At 32.6% G+C, this 20017-nt stretch overlaps 1 protein-coding gene across 4 annotated transcripts; it reads right to left on the bottom strand.

Annotated features, from left to right (window-relative positions):
* Positions 1-649: 649 nt before the first annotated feature.
* LOC119562559 (GATA zinc finger domain-containing protein 14-like) lies at positions 650-1406 on the bottom strand. Of its 4 annotated transcripts, none has more exons than XM_037875763.1 (2): positions 1090-1406; positions 650-950 (listed from the first exon to the last, which is right to left on the bottom strand). In XM_037875763.1, exons 1-2 carry the CDS (start codon positions 1093-1095, stop codon positions 762-764), a joined length of 195 nt encoding a protein of 64 aa, XP_037731691.1. In that variant the 5' UTR covers positions 1096-1406; the 3' UTR covers positions 650-761. The 4 variants fall into 4 exon arrangements, with proteins under 4 accessions (XP_037731691.1, XP_037731692.1, XP_037731689.1 ...); XM_037875764.1 differs by having other exon boundaries at positions 650-920; XM_037875761.1 differs by having other exon boundaries at positions 1265-1406.
* Positions 1407-20017: the final 18611 nt, after the last annotated feature.

The raw sequence follows: 20017 nt of genomic DNA, 5'->3' as shown, positions 1-20017 counted from the left end.
CTTCATCTATTTCAATTTCATGGATTTGCGGACCATCACTAAGATAACCTGTTTCTTCTTCTTCTATCTCTTCTCTTTTACTCTCTTGTTTGGAGAGAAGATCAGCATCCTTTGATATTTTTTCATAGACAATCCTATCTTTTCGTCTCTCCGCATTAATTACTGTTTGGGATAAAACTTCTGCAAATTCAAAACAATTTATTCTTAAAGTTGCTAAGGGGGTATTAGTATTGCGTTTAGATTTTTGGTGGCGGTGGCGATTAGATAAATATTTTAAATTCATACGCTTAGATTTACTTAGACTTCGCCTAGAATGTGCTCTTCTATATATATTATTGTAATGACATTTAACTCCTACTGTAGCAGTTTTGTATTGGATGGTAAAGAATCTGTTTAGACCTCTTCTTCCCAAATCCATATGCCCTCCTATTCTCCTTTCATTTTCAACTAATTTTTGCTTAAAATTCTCAATTATACCTCTCTTTGTGAATTCGATTTGAGAGTTGTGTATGTTTTCAGTGCTTTTTAATTTATGAGTAGTGTTCCTTTTTATTGGGACCCGACTTACACTTTCAAATTCTGTATCACTATCACTGATCCCCAACACTAATTCTTGTGACGTATTACTAAATGTTGGTGCTCGACTTACGTTTTCAAATTCTCTCTCACTATCAATTATACCCATATCAATTTTTTCTGATTTTTCTTCTCCTATGGTTTTATTTTCTATATGATCAACACTTTCATTTTCGCTATGAAAATCAAAAAGATTGGTTGGGGTTGTAGTTGTTGATGTAGCTGTTTTTGTTGTATCTTCTTCCAGGAGTTCTTTTTTTAATGTAGTTGCTGCTGTTGTAGTTGTTGTTTCTTCCTTCTCCTCCTCCTCCAGAATTCCCCTTCTCATTGTAGGTGTAGTGGCACTTGTTGTAGTTGAGGTAGATGTAGTTGTACTAGATGTTGATGTAGATGTTTCTTCTTCTTCAACTGTACTTGCACTTGTACTTGTTGTTAAGTCTTTTTCATTAATGCTACCATTAATAGCATTAAATATTTTTGTATCGAGTTCACTTTTTAAGATTGGTTTCTCACTTTCATCACTTGTCTTGTTTATGAGATCCATAAAAATATGACTGTCCTCTAGGATCTCAAATTTTAAGTCAATTTTAATGATTTTTTTTAGTTTTGGAACATTGATAAATAACCCAATCGAATTATTGGAAGTCGATCGGTTTTCAATTAAAGTCATTTCATTGGGGAGTGGTACCATTTTCACCATCGGATTAAAGAGGGAAAGTATCACAAAAAATATTATAAAAACCGTCATTTTAATTTTGATTTTGTTTTTTTTTGACAATCGAACAAACGAACGAACGAATGAATAAGCAAACGATTCGAAATTGAGTTGCGTGAACGAATAGATGGAAACTGAACACTTTTTGAAATTCTTCCGCCTTTATACCCTCCAGATTTGTATATATAAATATGTAACGTTCTGTTCAAATTCTTATCTGTACATGCTTTTCTTCACACTTTATAAATAGGAATTGCGTGATTGTGAAGAAACATAATTTATTTCACGCATTGACGTCAATGTCTACATTTTTATTGTTCTTTATAGAATTTCGTTTTTATGAATCCAACTATCTTCTGATTTTGAAAGGCCTACCCAACGCACAAGCTCATAATCAAGTTCCACCCAAAATTCTTATCTGTATATACTCTTTTAGTCTAGCCAACGCACAAGCTCATAATCAAGTTCCATTCCGTTTATAAATAGGAATTGCGTGCTTGTGAAGAAGAAACATAATTTATTTTCACGCATTGACGTCAATGCCTACATTTTAATTGTTCTATGCTTCCACTTGTTCTTTATAGAATTTCGTTTTTATGAATCCAACTATCTTCTGATTTTGAAAAGCCTAGCCAACGCACAAGCACATAATCACCTTTTTGTTTCACAATCTTTTCAACAAGATAAGTATTAGGGAATTTTGTTTTTTTAATTTCTTGTTTATAGAAACCACCTTGTACTGGATCACCCTTCAAGTCCTCAAGTAAATATGTGGTGGGGGATGTATTTTGTACTTTCCGAATTCGAAAAATTTCCGTTGTCCAGTTTGGGGTATAGCCTTTTTCAAAGACATGTTTATATTTACTTATTCGTACATGATCCCCCTCTTTAAAGTCCCCATTTGTAAATATTTTTAGATGATTGTATGATCTCATCAAAATCTGTTTTTCATTTTTAGCACTGACGTCAATAGGCTTCATTTTAATCGTTCTATGCTTCCTGTTATTATAATTATTAATCAACTCTTTGTATATTTGAAGCCAAGTATATTTTCCATTAAAACTAAACTCACGCCACATAAGTTCTTTTATTGTTCTATTAAAACGTTCCACAATAGATGCTTTAAGAGTACTAAATGTTGAGTAATGATTAATTTCATATCTTTTCATCAATTCTCTAAATTGTTTATTATAGAATTCATTTCCATTATCTGTTTGTAAATTCTTTGGTACTCCACGACCAGATTTCATTATTTTTTCCATTGCTTTTGTAAGTTCATCTGCATTTTTTGATTTTATTGCTTCACCCCATCCGTATTTAGAAAATGTATCTATTACTGTAAACAAATACCTATACCCCTTATTTGATGATGCATATGCCCCCATTTCAACCAAATCAGCCTGCCATAAATCATTAATACCCTTTACTATAACTCTACGTCTTGGGAAATTCTTGAATGATGAGCGATGTAACTCATTTACAATATCTCGTTTACTCATAGCTTTATTTTATCTGGTATAAATGGTTTCTTCTCTAAAGATTCAGTTTCACCTTTTAAAACTGAGGTTGGTGCAATTATATAATTGAAAATGTTACTTTCTATTTCATTTATATCCTCCACTACCTTATTAAAAGTTTTCATGAGAAATTCCAATTTTTTAGAAATTTCACTCACTTTTCCCTCAATATTATTGATTCGAGGTCTTAATCTAAAGATTTGTTATACCCGTTACTCGTAGAGTAAAAGGGTATACTAGATTCGTCGGAAAGTATGTAACAGGCAGAAGGAAGCGTTTCCGACCCCATAAAGTAGATATATTCTTGATCAGGATCACTAGCCGAGTCGATCTAGCCATGTCCGTCTGTCCGTCTGTCCGTCTGTCTGTCCGTCCGGATGAACGCTGAGATCTCGGAAACTATAAGAGCTAGGCTGTTGAGATTAGGCGTGCAGATTCCTGAGCTTCTTACGCAGCGCAAGTTTGTTTCAGCAGAGTGCCACGCCCACTCTAACGCCCACAAACCGCCCAAAACTGTGGCTCCTACAGTTTTCATGCTAGAATAAAAATTTTAACTGAAATGTCTTGTTCTCATCAATACCTATCGATTGACCCAAAAAAAGTTTGCCACGCCCACTTGAACGCCCACAAACCGCCCACAAACTTCAAAAAATCGTAAATATGAACGCGGATATCTTGGAAAATATCAAAGATTGAGAAATGGGATTTCAGATTTAGATTCCTTAGGCTTAAGCGCAGCGCAATTTTGTCACGCGAATATGCCACGCCCACTAGAACGCCTACAAACCGCCCAAACCTGTGGCGCCCACAATTTTCACGCTAGATCAAAAATTTTAACTGAAATGTATTGGTCTTGTCAATACCTATCGATTAATATAAAAAAAATTTTGCCACGCCCACTCTAACGCCCGCAACGCTTAAATCTGTCTACCGCCGGTAAGTGGCGCATTTCAATCTCGCTTTGCTGCTTGCATATCTCCATTTTCCTTTGGTCCCTTTAGCTGAGTAACGGGTATCTGATAGTCGAGGTACTCGACTATAGCATTCTTCCTTGTTGTTTCTGCGGTTGCTTAGAAATTTCATTAGATGTATTCTGTACTACTTTACTTATTTCATCATCAATATAAATCTTTGTTGCAATATCATTTTCATGAATGGGGGGTAGGGAATTTTTAAATCGTTTCCTCTGAACATTTAAATGTCCATCATAATCATTAAGTATACTTTGAAATTTTTCTAGACCTTTTGTTATATCTCTTGAGTACTCTTTCTCATTTAAAAAACAACCAAACTTATCAACTGACATTTTAATTATAAAATAAATAATGAAAGAGTGGTATATTTATGTATGATCCACATTAATTGTTAAAACTTCTTCTTCTTCGTTTACACGATGTGCAAATGGACTTTTCCGAAGTATTATTCCATCTATTTGTGTCTGATCAGAACGAATGATTGGTGGAGGTTTTTTTAAATGTTGGTTTATGAATTTGTTAAGATTTTCCAATTTATCTAGAAGCTCTTTTATTGAATTATGTATATACTCCATTTGAGTTATCATTTTTATTACTTTACTTTCCAGCTCTGATACTCTTTTATTTCGTAGTTGAAATGATTTAGTTATAGTTTCCATTTGATGTGATTTCGCATCATTAATTTTATCATCAACATAAAATTTAATAGCCAAATCATTTCCATTTATTGGTTTTGAAGAGTTTTTAATTCTTTTTTTCTGAACATTTATGTGACCATCAGTGTCTAGATATATACCTGTAAGACTCTCAACTTCCCTTTTGAAAAGCGAGGAAAAATCTCTATCATTTGAAAAGTGACCAAACTTGTCAATAGACATTTTACTATTAAACAAAATGAGAAAATGTTTTCTATTTTATTAATATATTATTTTTGCTTCCCGCAATTCTTCTATTATTGAAAGAATTTCATTAGTATGGTTATTATTACCAGCAGCTCTCGATGCCATTAAGAGTTGCAATCTTTCAACAAGTTCATTAACATTATCCCAATATACATAGTTTGGTGGTATTTTTTGTAGTCTCATATACCCAGAACCAGTAAATTCTTCATTTACTGAAGATGATATTAATGGTTTAATAATTGAAGAATATTTTTTAGAACGATTACCCTTAACTTGACCATCTGGTTGATAGTTTCTTTTGTGAGCACTTGTTTCAATTAAAATGTTTTTATATGATTCTAAATCATTCTTAGTATAATCCTTAGGACTATTATGAAAAATTAAAGAGTATAGACCTGGTGATAGAGTCCATAAATTTCCACTTCCTAATTTCATTAAATTTTTTTTAATTTTAAGTGTTGTATTACCCAACATTAAAATATTATTTTCTTCTCTTGGCCCATAACTATTGTCTAAAATCTTTTCTTGCTTTAACTGATTAATGTTGAGATTGTACTTCACCCCGGTTTCTTCATACACACTTTCATTTAAATCATCTGTGTGAGGCTGTTGTGAAACATCGGATTCATCTATAAGAGACTGTTGTGAAACATCAGATTCATCTATAAGAGACTGTCGTGAAAAAGCATCAACATAAGCATCACTCTCACTATCACTTTCGATTACTCTCTCGTGTACCCTTTTTTCTTTTTTACTTTTAGGTACTTTTATTTTCTCTTTCTTGAACTTAGTCTTAATATCATGTGTATCATTAATATATTCTTTTTTATTCAATTTTTTATTTTCTGTGAGTAATTCATGTAAAGGTTCTGTAATAGGTTTAAAAGTTTCCTCCAAATTTGATACGTTCTCATTTTTTATTTGTTTCAATTCATCAAATTTTCTTTTTAATGAATTTCTACTTTTCGTCAACTGTTCTAAAAGTTTACGCTTCATTGTTGTCGTTTTCTCTGATACTCATGTGATACTGGGAAAAATGTAGTATAATTTAAATATTTATAACAAAGGGTTTGAGTTTGAGTTTTATAAAACTTTATTTTTATTTTTATTTATCAAAATAGATACATTAATAATATTAAAAATGAAAACATTTTAAGCTTTATTTAATTCTAAATAGAGATTGTTATCATTCTTTTTAATAATACAAAAAAGATTATCTTTTATATAATCAATTGTTGAATCCTCTAAAGTTGAGTATCGTTCCGGCAAGTACAGCATATACTCTTCAAGTTCAAGAGTGAGGGCCATCCCAAAGCTGGTTTTCTTACGTTGAGCACGTCGGATAGGGTAGCACACCTCCGATTCCATCTTCGTCTTTGTTAAGAGAGGTTTTGGTGCGTTACCATTAAACTCCTTGAGTACTTTCATCATTCCCGGATTGACCATTTGTAGTTGTTTCTTCTTGTAGTTGTTTTCGTTGTTTTTGTTGCTTTTACCTGTTTTTGTTGTTGATTTTAGTTGTTATTTTAGCAGTTGTAGCTGTTTTTGTTGTTGAATTTACCTGTTTTTAGCAGTTGTAGCTGTTTTTGTTGTTAATTTTAGTTGTTTTTTAGCAGATGTAGCTGTTTTGTTGTTGTTTTCAGCTGATTTAATTGTTGTTGTTGTCTTACTGTTTTAACTGTTTTTTTTTATGTTGTTCTTATTGTTGTTGATTTTGATGATTGCAAGATTTTTTAGGTTGAAACTTTAGGCTGAGAACGTTTTAGCTTGAAACTTTTAGGTTGAGACTGTTTGCAGGTGGTTTTTAAATGTGTGTTAGAATAACTTTTGATCGAGTTTTTATACCTTGAGGTAAACTAACCCTCCCTGTTCTCTCTCATTCTTGATTTAGCATCGACCAATCACAGCAGTGAATAGCATGTAAATAGGGTGGGTTTCAAGAATCATAGAGAAATTACTTGATCATAGTGTAAAAGTTAGGGTGGGATAGAGAGAGTAAGAATTGGAGGGACAGGTGTCCACAGTTGGTACTATTAAAGTCTTGTTTTCTCTCATAGTTATAGTTAATGTTATTCCCCAAGTATTTCACAATTTCTTTTGGGGGTTGTAAATTCCCAAAACTATCAAAGTAATGTATACTTTTTTTATTTTTGTTATAAGCTACCCAATGTGTACCATTTGATGAACTATCATCTAGGTTTATAATTCCTGACTCTTCTCTCCAAGGAGATTTGGGCAGTGAGTCTCTCATAAACACACCTCGGAAATGTGGAATGTACTTTTGAGCAAAGTTCAAAATTTCGAAATTTGACAGAGGTTTTTTAGGTAGCTTAGTAATTAGTTTTTTGGATTTCCTCTAAATGGATTAAGATATAATCCATAACCTTTTCTATAAGGTTTAAGAAACATACCTTCACCCACCTTAATACTTTCCATTTTCTTATTATGTTGCTTACTCTCTTCTAATTGTTTTTTCCCCATATTTGCATTATTAATAGTTTTAGCAATAGCTGCACTACCAGAGGCGAGACTACCTAATGCACTTAGTGCAGTCAAAATGGGTACAATAGGTAAAAAACCACCAATTTTCGGCACATTAATAATACGAGGAATCTTAATTTTTTTTTTATTTCTACCAATTGATTTATTGACTGCTTTACGTGCAACCTTAATCGCACTCATTAGATCTAGTGGCTTCTGAGTTTTCAATGCCCGCATTCCTGTTTGGATAACATTTGAAAAACTCTTTACCTTTGATTTCCTTTTCTTACACTTTCTCTTTGTTCCCTTTTTCACACCCATTCCGAATTTCTTTTTTGTTTTCATAATATTTGTAATCAAGTATGCTGCTGTTTTCTCTGCAATACTACTATCTTTTGAACCAACACGTTCCCACGCTTTATTTATTAGTACTGCGTCAGCCTTATGTCGATCAGCTAGATCCTTATATTGTGAATATGCAATATCATGTACTCTACAAGCTTCATCCAATTGATTTATCCCACGATCACCGCGCTCCAACCTTTGTTTTAGCTTTGTTCCAGGCCCACAAAAATTATAACCAGGAATATGTACTTCAAATGGAAGTGTGTTAATTATTTTGTTGATAATACCACTACCTCGTTTCAAGTTTGAACTCTGACTGCAACAATTATAAAAACTTTTACCCATTTTATATAATGTTTAATCAAGGAGCATTTCTCATCGAATGAAGTACATTACACACGTGAATATGCGTTTAATACGTCAAAAACAAGAAATCTGTGTTAGAAATATCGAGGGTGGTGATCATTCATTAACAAATTCAGTTCCACGACATAGTTCTTTATTACCCAATACAATAAGAGCATTGGTTGTCGGTCCCTCAAACTGTGGAAAAACAAATGTTATGCTCAGCCTTATTGAAAGTCCTAACGGGCTAAAGTTTGAGAATATATATGTATTCTCAAAGAGTTTATATCAACCAAAGTATGAGTATTTAGAGAAACTAATTAAACCGATAAAGGGAATGGGATATTATACGTTCTCACAAAATGATGAAGTTTTACCACCCGCTAAGGCTAAAGAAAACTCTATTATGATTTTTGATGATGTTGCTTGTGAAAAACAAAACAACATTCGTTCATATTTCTGTATGGGGCGTCATAAAAATATAGATTCTTTTTACCTATGTCAAACATATACTCATATTCCAAAACATCTAATACGTGATAACGCGAATATGATTATAATGTTTAAACAAGATGATTTAAATATGCGTCATATATATCGTGATCATGTAAATACTGATATGTCCTATGATTCATTTATGAAAATTTGTCAAAAATGTTGGAGTGATAAATACGGATTCCTCATAATAAGTAAAGATAACGATATGGAAAAGGGAAGATACAGGAAGGGTTTTAATGAATTTATAATTATTTGAGAATATAAGTTTCATTCTGTAAGCTATATTTTCACAGTACATTATTAGACCCCAAAATGAGTAGATCATTCACTCTTACATTAAATGGTAATGAACCCATTACAAACATTTCTTATTTCCCACCCATTGAACTGACAAATGGTGAATATGAGTGTGCACTCATTGACTTTCATATGTACAACTCTATACCCAATGTTGATATAAATAATAATCTATTTCATATTGGTGATAAAGTAATTCAACTTCCAATCGGGTCATATGAACTCAATGATATTTATGATTTTCTAAAAAATAAACTAAAAGATTATGATCTTGAGAAAACATTTCAAATGGAGAGTAATAATAACACACTTCAAGTTCATATTACAACTACCAAGGAACCTATTTATTTTGATAGAAACAACTCCATTGGACAATTGCTTGGTTTCAATAAAAAAATAATTTACCCCGACTTGAAAAAAACATATATATCTGATCAACCTGTCAACATTTTAAAAATAAACACAATACGCTTAGTATGTAATATTGTAAGCGGGTCATATATTGATAGTAGACAAGATCATTCATTATACGAATTTGGAATTAATGTTCCACCAGGCTATAAAATGAATATCACACCACACAATCTTATTTACTTACCAGTCAACACTAGAGAAATAAGTACACTCTCTATACACATAACTGATCAGAACGGTGAATTAATAAATTTACGCGGTGAAAACTATACAATTCGTTTACACTTAAGATTAATACAATGATTATATACAATAAAAGAGGTGATACCTACCATCATCAGCACACTTTAAAACATAAAGTTATAGGAAGAGGATCGAAACCAAAAAGACACACACTTACATTAAAAAATAAGTTAATTCTTAAATCATTGGGCTTCAAAGTGCGAGTTTAACTAAAGTCATGGGGTTGAATGAAATATTGGCAGTACGGGAAAAACCTTTCTCTGATGAAAGTATATCAAAGAAGGAATATCACAGCTATCAACCCTATCAACAATCATTTAAACCAAATGATGAGATAAGAATTACAATCCAAAATCAAGATTTATATGTACTCCCCCATGAGAGTCTTCTAAATTTTCAAGGAGATATTACCCTAATTAAGGAAGGGGGAGCGGTAGAAACTCAAAATGTTATTGCGAGAATGAGAAATAATTGTATGGCATACTTTTTAGATGAAATACGCTATGAAATCAATGGTGTTGAAATAGATAGAACAAGATTTAGTGGTATTACTTCTACAATAAAAAACTTTGTTTCTTTAAATCAATTTGAAAGCAAGAGACTTTACAATTCTGGATGGAGCGGAGGACCCGATTTCAATTTAACCCCCCACTTCAACTTTTCAATACCCCTTAAAAATCTACTTGGATTTGCTGAAGATTTCAAAAAAGTATTATTAAATTGTAAACATGAACTAGTACTATTAATATCAAAAAATTTTAATGATGTACTTGAGCAAGATAAATTTGGGAGTGCACAATTTGTCGGAAAATATCATCTCAATATGACTAATATTACATGGAAAATTCCTCATATAACACCCAGCGATTCAACGAAAATTAAAATGTATGATATTATAAAAAGTGGAAGCAATCTACCGATTGCATTCCGTAGTTGGGATACATACATTAATCCTAAACTAAGTAATGGAACAAATCATGTTTGGAATGTTAAATTAGCTGCTAACCGAGAACGTCCACGATTTGCTTTAATTGGATTTAAAGATAACCACCATCTGATTACAAACAATTTAAGAAATCTAAAGGTCTACTTAAACTCTGAAACATATCCCTACGATGACTTAAACTTGGACTTTGAAAAAGATCGATTTGCACACCTATATGAAATGTATTGCAAGTTTCAATCTAGCTACTATAACCGAAGTGAATCTCCTTTACTATCACCTACAGAGTTTAAAACTAAAGCTCCTATTATCGTAATTGACTTATCATATCAAAATGAAATGGTTAAATCGGGACCCATTGATGTTAGGATTTCAATTGAACTTACCAAGCCCACTATCGAAAATGTTCAAGTATATTGCGTGCTCATACATGATCGTTTAGTTGAATATAACCCGTTGAATGGTCTAGTTCAGCGGATTGTCTAACAATTAATCAATCAATCATGAGTGAAGATATTGTTGCAATTGATGTTCAAGGATTTCTTGGGAACAACAATAAATTTATTCTAAAGGAAATTGGAGTCGTATTCAAAAACGAGACAATCTTGAATTCTAATTTTATCATACACTCTCCACATGATTTTATTGAATTGAATAAGAAATGTAGAAAAACAGCTACTTGGCTAACAAAAAAACATCACAAAATTTATTGGAATGATGGAGTATACTTTTTCAAAGAAACACAAATGTATTTAAGAGAAATAATTAGAAAACAGGAAATAATTTGTAAGGGATATCAAAAAAGGTTATTCCTACAAAAATTTTTAAAAATTGATAATGTAATTAACATTGATGAAATTGGTTGTCCCTCTCTAAAAATAATGGATGGAAATCACTTTCCATATTGTTCATTACATGCTCGAGATGGTGTCTGCTCTCTGAACAATGCTCATAAAATCTTAAACTTTTACATAAACGAAAACTCCTAAACACCTTTTAACCATTCATTCACATTTTGAGAGTCGGGAAAATAAGTTTACGAAATGACTGATTCTAATAACAATCTTAATATACCGACTTATTCATCTTTAATAAATAAAATTAATTTTTTTATTAATACATTTGGAAATATGATTTCAAAAGAGGACTTGAAATTACTACTGGAGACAAGGAACATGTTCATGGGTACTGACGTAAAGGAGTTTATAAAAACAACATTTGGAGAACATTTAAATTTATGTACATTTTCTAATGATAATATAGAAACTTGTGCTTGTTTTCATTTTGTAATTCAACAATATAGAGTTAGAAAATTAATTTCATCATATATTGAAAATTTTAAATAAAGAGAAAACCAAAAAAAAAAATTTCTATTGTTTTGAATTTGTTTTCGAGGGTGGGTCTATCATCAGCTGTTGCATTTTTTAACATCTGTTTTCTAAGTATAATACAACGAGTTATCTCTACCAAACTTTAGTTTAAGATAAACATTCAGACTATTACGTTGAAAGAAAAAATGATTTCCTCAAAAATTGAAGAGTTCTTAAGGGAGCATGGAAGTGAGATCTTCAAGGAACATGCTACGAAATTGAAATCATTTCATACATTTTTTAAAGATGTAGAAGCCACCCCACTAATTCATTCAAAGTATGGAGAACACCTATCATCCTGTGCATGGGCATATGATGATTGTAAAGTTGGACCTGACTCTTGCAGGTGTATGCATGTTGAAAAGAGAGAAGAAGACGCCTTAAAATTGATGGAAAGATACATTCATTTATTTAAAAGACTCAATGTAAACTAATTTAAGACGAATATATAGAAATAAAAACGTATTTGACCAAACAAACGATCTCATTTGTTTTTGTGTATTTTCTGTTAGGAACCACCACCACAAACACCGCCACCACCACCATCCCTCTTACACTCCTACGCTTACTTTCCCATCTAATGCTCGCTAAAGAGGGGAGAGGTTACCGAACTCACGCTTGTTTCACACAACAAAAGTATGCGGTCTAATATCTCTCAAACCAACACCTTTTGACCACAAGACCGTAGCCAGGTGTCACCTACAACCCTAATTGATTCAACAAAACGCCCACGCATAACGCGTTCTAACCCAAGTTAGAAGCAACATAGTGACCTGTGTGCAACCATTGCACTCCACAAAATCTCACGCATGACAAAACACCCCTTGTAAAACGAATAGTTTTCTAAAACTGAACTACTTTCCACATTTCTCCTTAACACATACATTTTTTCAAAACATAGAAGGTAACCGTTTTCTCTCTCATGTAAGCGCATGAGAAAAAATTTTCAAATATGATTAAAGAAAAACGTATTTGACTAAATAAACGATCTCATTTGGTTTTGTTCTGTTAGGAACCACCACCACCGTTACCATTTTGACCACAAGACCGTAGGCAGGTTACACTAACAGGTGTCACCTACAACCCTAATTGAATCAACAAAACGTCCACGCATAACAAAACAACGTTTTTGTTACACTCCCACGCTCACTTTCCCATCTAATGCTCACTAAAGAGGGGGAGGTTACCGAACTCACGCTTGTTTCACACCACAAAAGTATGCGCTCTAATATCCCTCAAACCAACACCTTTTGACCACAAGACCGTAGCCAGGTCTCACCTACAACCCTAATTGACTCAACAAATCGCCCACGCATAACGCGTTCTAACCAAAGTTAGAAGCAACATAGTGACCTGTGTGCAACCATTGCACTCCACAAAATCCCACGCATGACAAGACACCTCCTATCACACACGCAAGCCAGGTGTCATCTACAACCCTAATTGAATCAACAAAACGCCCACGCATAACGCATTCTAACCCAAGTTAGAAGCAACATAGTGACCTGTGTGCAACCATTGCACTCCACAAAATCCCACGCATGACAAAACACCCCTATCACACACGCACCTTTAACGTGAGAAAAAGACAAGACAAAACAAGACATATCAAAACACCACTCTCTCACACTCCTACACACCACTTTCTAACCCCATTAAGTGACCTGTGTGCAGCCATGCTCATCTGACTAGGGTCAGCAACACCCCCCTTTTTGACTTAATTATGCTAATTAGGTCATTGGAACACCTATGTGCAACCATGCGTGACTAATTAGGGTCACCCCCACCTCCTTTTTTGACATGATTTATTACCTAGTGAGCCAGCTCCCGTATTACCTATCTACTAAAATGTCTAGAAAGAATAAAATATATGAATGTCAAAAACGATTTAAAACTAACTATAATTGTGAAAGTAATTGAAATCGCTCCGACGTAATACAGTAAAAAACAAAAAACATTGTGATTATCCCATTTTCTATCACCATAACAAATGTGTATACCCACACCTAAATGACCAATTGTATCCTTTCTCCAAAAATGTCTGTGACTTTCACTTATAAATTTGTCACCGATAATTTAAATCCCATTAAGCAAACCACCCATTGCTAACCGTACCATAACCCCAGAGTCAAGTTGGTTACCGACAGTAAACACCGATGGTGGTGTAAAGGAATGCTAAAATGCCTCGACGCAGGCGCAAAGGTCATAAAAAAAGGTCATTAAATATATAATTAGGAAAGTATTTTTTATTTGCGAACAATTTATAACTGTTACCAGTAGATAGGTAATACGGGAGCTGGCTCACTAGGTAATAAATCATGTCAAAAAAGGAGGTGGGGGTGACCCTAATTAGTCACGCATGGTTGCACACAGGTGTTCCAATGACCTAATTAGCATAATTAAGTCAAAAGGGGGGTGTTGCTGACCCTAGTCAGATGAGCATGGCTGCACACAGGTCACTTAATGGGGTTAGAAAGTGGTGTGTAGGAGTGTGGGAGAGTGGTGTTTTGATATGTCTTGTTTTGTCTTGTCTTTTTCTCACGTTAAAGGTGCGTGTGTGATAGGGGTGTTTTGTCATGCGTGGGATTTTGTGGAGTGCAGTGGTTGCACACAGGTCACTATGTTGCTTCTAACTTGGGTTAGAATGCGTTATGCGTGGGCGTTTTGTTGATTCAATTAGGGTTGTAGATGACACCTGGCTTGCGTGTGTGATAGGAGGTGTCTTGTCATGCGTGGGATTTTGTGGAGTGCAATGGTTGCACACAGGTCACTATGTTGCTTCTAACTTTGGTTAGAACGCGTTATGCGTGGGCGATTTGTTGAGTCAATTAGGGTTGTAGGTGAGACCTGGCTACGGTCTTGTGGTCAAAAGGTGTTGGTTTGAGGGATATTAGAGCGCATACTTTTGTGGTGTGAAACAAGCGTGAGTTCGGTAACCTCCCCCTCTTTAGCGAGCATTAGATGGGAAAGTGAGCGTGGGAGTGTAACAAAAACGTTGTTTTGTTATGCGTGGGCGTTTTGTTGATTCAATTAGGGTTGTAGGTGACACCTGTTAGTGTAACCTGCCTACGGTCTTGTGGTCAAAATGGTAACGGTGGTGGTGGTTCCTAACAGAACAAAACCAAATGAGATCGTTTATTTAGTCAAATACGTTTTTCTTTAATCATATTTGAAAATTTTTTCTCATGCGCTTACATGAGAGAGAAAACGGTTACCTTCTATGTTTTGAAAAAATGTATGTGTTAAGGAGAAATGTGGAAAGTAGTTCAGTTTTAGAAAACTATTCGTTTTACAAGGGGTGTTTTGTCATGCGTGAGATTTTGTGGAGTGCAATGGTTGCACACAGGTCACTATGTTGCTTCTAACTTGGGTTAGAACGCGTTATGCGTGGGCGTTTTGTTGAATCAATTAGGGTTGTAGGTGACACCTGGCTACGGTCTTGTGGTCAAAAGGTGTTGGTTTGAGAGATATTAGACCGCATACTTTTGTTGTGTGAAACAAGCGTGAGTTCGGTAACCTCTCCCCTCTTTAGCGAGCATTAGATGGGAAAGTAAGCGTAGGAGTGTAAGAGGGATGGTGGTGGTGGCGGTGCTTGTGGTGGTGGTTCCTAACAGAAAATACACAAAAACAAATGAGATCGTTTGTTTGGTCAAATACGTTTTTCTTTAATTATATTTGAAAATTTATTCTCATGCGCTTATAGAAAGAGAAAACGGTTACCTTCTAAGTTTTCAAAAAATGTATGTGTTAAGGAGAAATGTGGAAAGTAGTTCAGTTTTAGAAAACTATTTGAGTTGAGCGAACCATCTAGAATCGTCGTGTGAACCCTCCGGTAATTCAAAGCTAAAGTAAAGTTGTGTTAACTTACGTTTCATCCGAATTCGATTTGTGCGGGATTATCAAATTGATAATAATTAAAATACTTTACCAAGTGTAAAGTAAAGTTGTGTGACCTGTGAACTACCCAGATTGTGTTGTGTAAACTTATCAAATTGATAAAACATAAAATACTTTACAGTAAAAGTAAAGTATAACAAAGAGAAAAGTACAAGTAACAATACAATACTTCCAAAAAAAAAGAAAAAAATCAAAACAAAAAAAAAATGAATAAGTATTGTGGAAAGTGCAACATTACCCTATCGGGTAACATTTCGTGGACTCATCATCTGCGAACGGAGCAACACAAGAAGAATGTTGTTGAACCAGTGGATTCAAGGATAAAAAAAATCAGTTCTGGATTTCAAGGAAGGATTGTTCACTACTTATATGAAAACACCAACAATGATGTAATTTATCCAACACAATTTATGGAGGAAGCAGGAGAAGCTTTTCTACCTCACTTGTATCCATTGTTGGAGAGTTATGCATCGGTGAAAATAAATTTTGAACTTTTTGGAGAGTACGGACTTTTGAAGGAAGAAAAGGAATGTATTGAAATAAAGTCATTTCAAAGTAAGATGACAATAATTAGTGCCTATTCGAACATTGAAAACGAATATAAGGAGCACATGGAAAAAATTTTGGCGAGGATGGAAGAATTCCAAGAAAGGGATAGTGGATGGACCTTGCTTCATCTCACTCGATTGGAGATGAATATTAATCAATATTCACCCTTAAGAGGATCATCTTACATAAAACTACCCTCGTGTTTAGAAGGAAAAAAAGCAATTATAAATGTGAAAAACACAAATGATGAATATTGTTTTAAATGGAGCTTAATCGCAGCATTAAGTAATCTAAATAAGAATGCAAACAGATGCACAACCTATAAAGTCAATATAAATGATGAAGTAATTCAAGTCAATGGGATCACACTAAATTTTACTGGATTACAATTTCCACTAAAGCCTGCGGATATATCGAAATTTATGGAAATAAATAAAGACATAAATATTACACTTTTTGGATTCGACGATGGAGTTATATTCGGGCCCATATTTTACTCTCCTGAAGTGAGGAGAAATCATATAAATATGTTGATACTGGAGGAAGGATGCAAAGCACACTATACTTGGATAAAAAATCTCTCAAAGTAAGTTGTTTTATCATTTTATCATTATTATATCTTTTACCTGTTTTTGTTTTTAAATTTCAAAATATTTATTAGCTTTCATACTTAAAAAAATTTTTTTTTCTTGTGTTTATCTTTTTTTAGTTTGGTTTCCTCTCAAGTTTCGAGAGACAAATCTAAAAAATGGTTCTGCCAAATTTGCTTAAATTATTCATTAAGTGAAGATGCTGCCAACCGGCATTCAGAAGTCTGTGGGAAGAAAGTCTCACGTTTACCCAACATGAAGGATGCCACTTTACGGTATACAAATGTTCAAAAGGAAGTGATGGTCCCATTCACAGTTTACGCTGACTTTGAATGCATCCTTCAACCAATTAATAAAAACGAAACATTAAATTTAAGTATTATAAATATACATAGACCTGTTTCATATGCATACTATATAAAGTGTGCACATGATAACAGTTTAGATAAGTTTGTTTTAGAAACTGTACTTAACTCGGGAATGAATTTCCTGTTATCACTAATAGAAAATTTAACTTTTATCTATGAAAACTATATTTCAAAATCTGTTTCTTTAATAATGTCAGATGTTGAAGAAGATGATTTCCAAAAATCTAAGAATTGTCATATATGCAACACTCCTCTTTTATTAGACAGAGTTAGGGATCACTGTCACTTCACAGGAAAATTTAGGGGGGCAGCACATAATGAGTGTAATTTAAAATATACAGTTCCAAAATTTATTCCTGTTTTCTTCCACAATTTCACCAGGTATGATTGCCATCTATTTATTAAAGATTTGGCAGTCATACCTGGTGAAATAAAGGTAATTCCGTTAAATAAGGAACAATATATATCAATTTCAAAAATTATAACTTTAAGTAATGGTGATAACTTTGAAATCCGTTTTCTAGACTCGTTTCGATTTATGCCTTCTGCTTTAGATACATTAGCTTCAAATCTAGATAGTGAACAAATGTGTATAACAAGATCATTTTTCCCTAATGAAAATCATTTCAACTTAATGCGACGAAAGGGTGTATTTCCATATGAATATTTAGATTCAGTTGAGAAATTAAAAGAAAGTAAATTACCTCCTAGAGAAGCTTTCTATAGTTCCTTAACCGAAAATGAATGTTCAGTTGAAAATTATACTCACGCACAAAATGTATGGAATGAGTTTTCTTGTAATAATCTTAAAGATTATTTAGAATTATATTTGAAAACAGATGTTTTATTAATGTCTGATGTCTTTGAAAACTTTCGAAGACTTTGTACTAAAATTTATTCACTTGATCCAGCACATTTTTTCACTACACCAGGATTATCATGGGAAGCTATGTTAAAATGTACTAAAATTGAATTAGATTTATTAACTGACATAGATCAGTATAAATTTATTCAAAGTGGTATTCGTGGTGGCTTAGTTCAATGTACATGTAGATATGCTAAAGCAAATAATAAATATGTTGAGAATTTTGATAGTACTCAAAAATCATCATATTTGATTTATTTGGATGCAAATAATTTATATGGTTGGGCTATGTCACAATCTTTACCATATGGAGGTTTTGAATGGATTTCAAGGGGGGAACTTGATAGTATAAACATTGCTGAGATTGCAGATGATAGTGAATATGGATACATTTTTGAGGTAGATTTAAAATATCCTTTAAAATTGCACGATAAACATAATGACCTTCCATTTTGTTGTAATAATCAGTTACCAACAAAGTCAGACAAAATAAAAAAATTAATTGCTGATTTAAGGGATAAAGAAAAATATATAATTCATTATAAAAATCTTCAACAGTGTATAGAAAATGGGTTAATTCTAACAAAAATTCATAGAGGTCTTCGCTTCTTTCAGAAGCCTTGGTTAAAAACATATATTGATTTGAATACATTCCATAGAACTAATGCAAAAAATACATTTGAAAAAGATTTTTTTAAACTTTTAAATAATGCTGTCTACGGTAAAACGATGGAAAATGTCGATAAGCGCGTTAATATTAAATTAATTACTGAATGGGAAAGTGCTTCATCATCCGATTCTGCTGGTCCAAAAAGGCATTGTGGTAGATCTCTTATTTCAAAGTCAAACTTCCATAGTGTCAAACAGTTTTCAGAAAACTTCTTTGCCTTTCAAATGAAAAAATTAAATGTGTTGTACAACAAACCTTTATATTTAGGTTTTGCTGTATTAGATTTATCGAAATGGAAAATGTATGATTTTCATTATAATTATATCAAACCTAAATACAATGAAAATGTTCAATTAAATTATATGGATACAGATTCTTTTATATATACCATTAACACTGAAGATTTTTATAAAGATATTCAGAATGATGTTGAGATGAAGTTTGATACATCAGATTATTCTGATGAATTACTTAATCTCTATAATTTTCCTAAAGCTAATAAAAAAAGGTTGGGTTTTTTTAAAGATGAACTCAATGGAAGACCTATGACTGAATTTGTTGGTTTGAGATCAAAAATGTATGCCTTTAAAACATCTAATAGTAATGACAGCTCTGAAAAAACAGTGAAAAAATCAAAGGGTGTTAAAAGAAGTGCAATAGATCAATTAACTTTTAATAGTTTTAAAAAATGTTTGTTTTCGGAAGAGGAAGTGGTAGGCTCTATGTCAATGATTAGATCTAAAAATCATCTTTTATCAACAATTAAATGTAAAAAAGTAGTTCTCAGTCATAAAGACACAAAGGTTCTTATACAAGACAATAAAATTAATACACTACAATATGGCCATTATAAAATAGATGAAAAAAGATTAGAAAATAAACTTAATGAAATGGATTCAAATATTTATGTTTATGAACAAAGAATAAAAGAAATAGAGAATTGTCCTAATAGAAATAATTATCAAGAGAATGAAATAGAAAAATATCACAAAAATATATATGAATGTGAATTTGAAATGTTTTGTACAGAATTAGAATTAAGTTTACTAAATGATAAAAAAAATGAATAAATGTACTCTATAATTGTAAATAAGACAGAACAAACAACGCTTTTTTATTTAAAGGGTAAAATGTAAGGTAATGTATAAACCAAATATTACAATTCACAATATTATTATTATTATAAAATTTTTTATTGAACAGAACAAACATCGCTTTTACTTACAGGGTAATGTTAAAAAATTTATGAGAATTAACAGAACATGAAAATTTGAATTTAACAGAAGAATTACAATATTTTCTTTGAATTACATTCAATTTGCTTACTTTCTTCTATATTTAGTGGTACAGTTTGTTTATAGTTATCTATACCACCCTGTAATCTATATACTTTATTCTCATCATTACTTAAAGGAATTGATTTAATGTATTTATCATTATCTTCATCTAAATTAAACG

This window comes from Drosophila subpulchrella, unplaced genomic scaffold, assembly GCF_014743375.2.
Source record: "Drosophila subpulchrella strain 33 F10 #4 breed RU33 unplaced genomic scaffold, RU_Dsub_v1.1 Primary Assembly Seq60, whole genome shotgun sequence".
NCBI lineage: Eukaryota > Metazoa > Arthropoda > Insecta > Diptera > Drosophilidae > Drosophila > Drosophila subpulchrella.
Note: the sequence above shows the minus strand (reverse complement) of the source record. Positions and strands in the feature narration are given on the sequence as shown.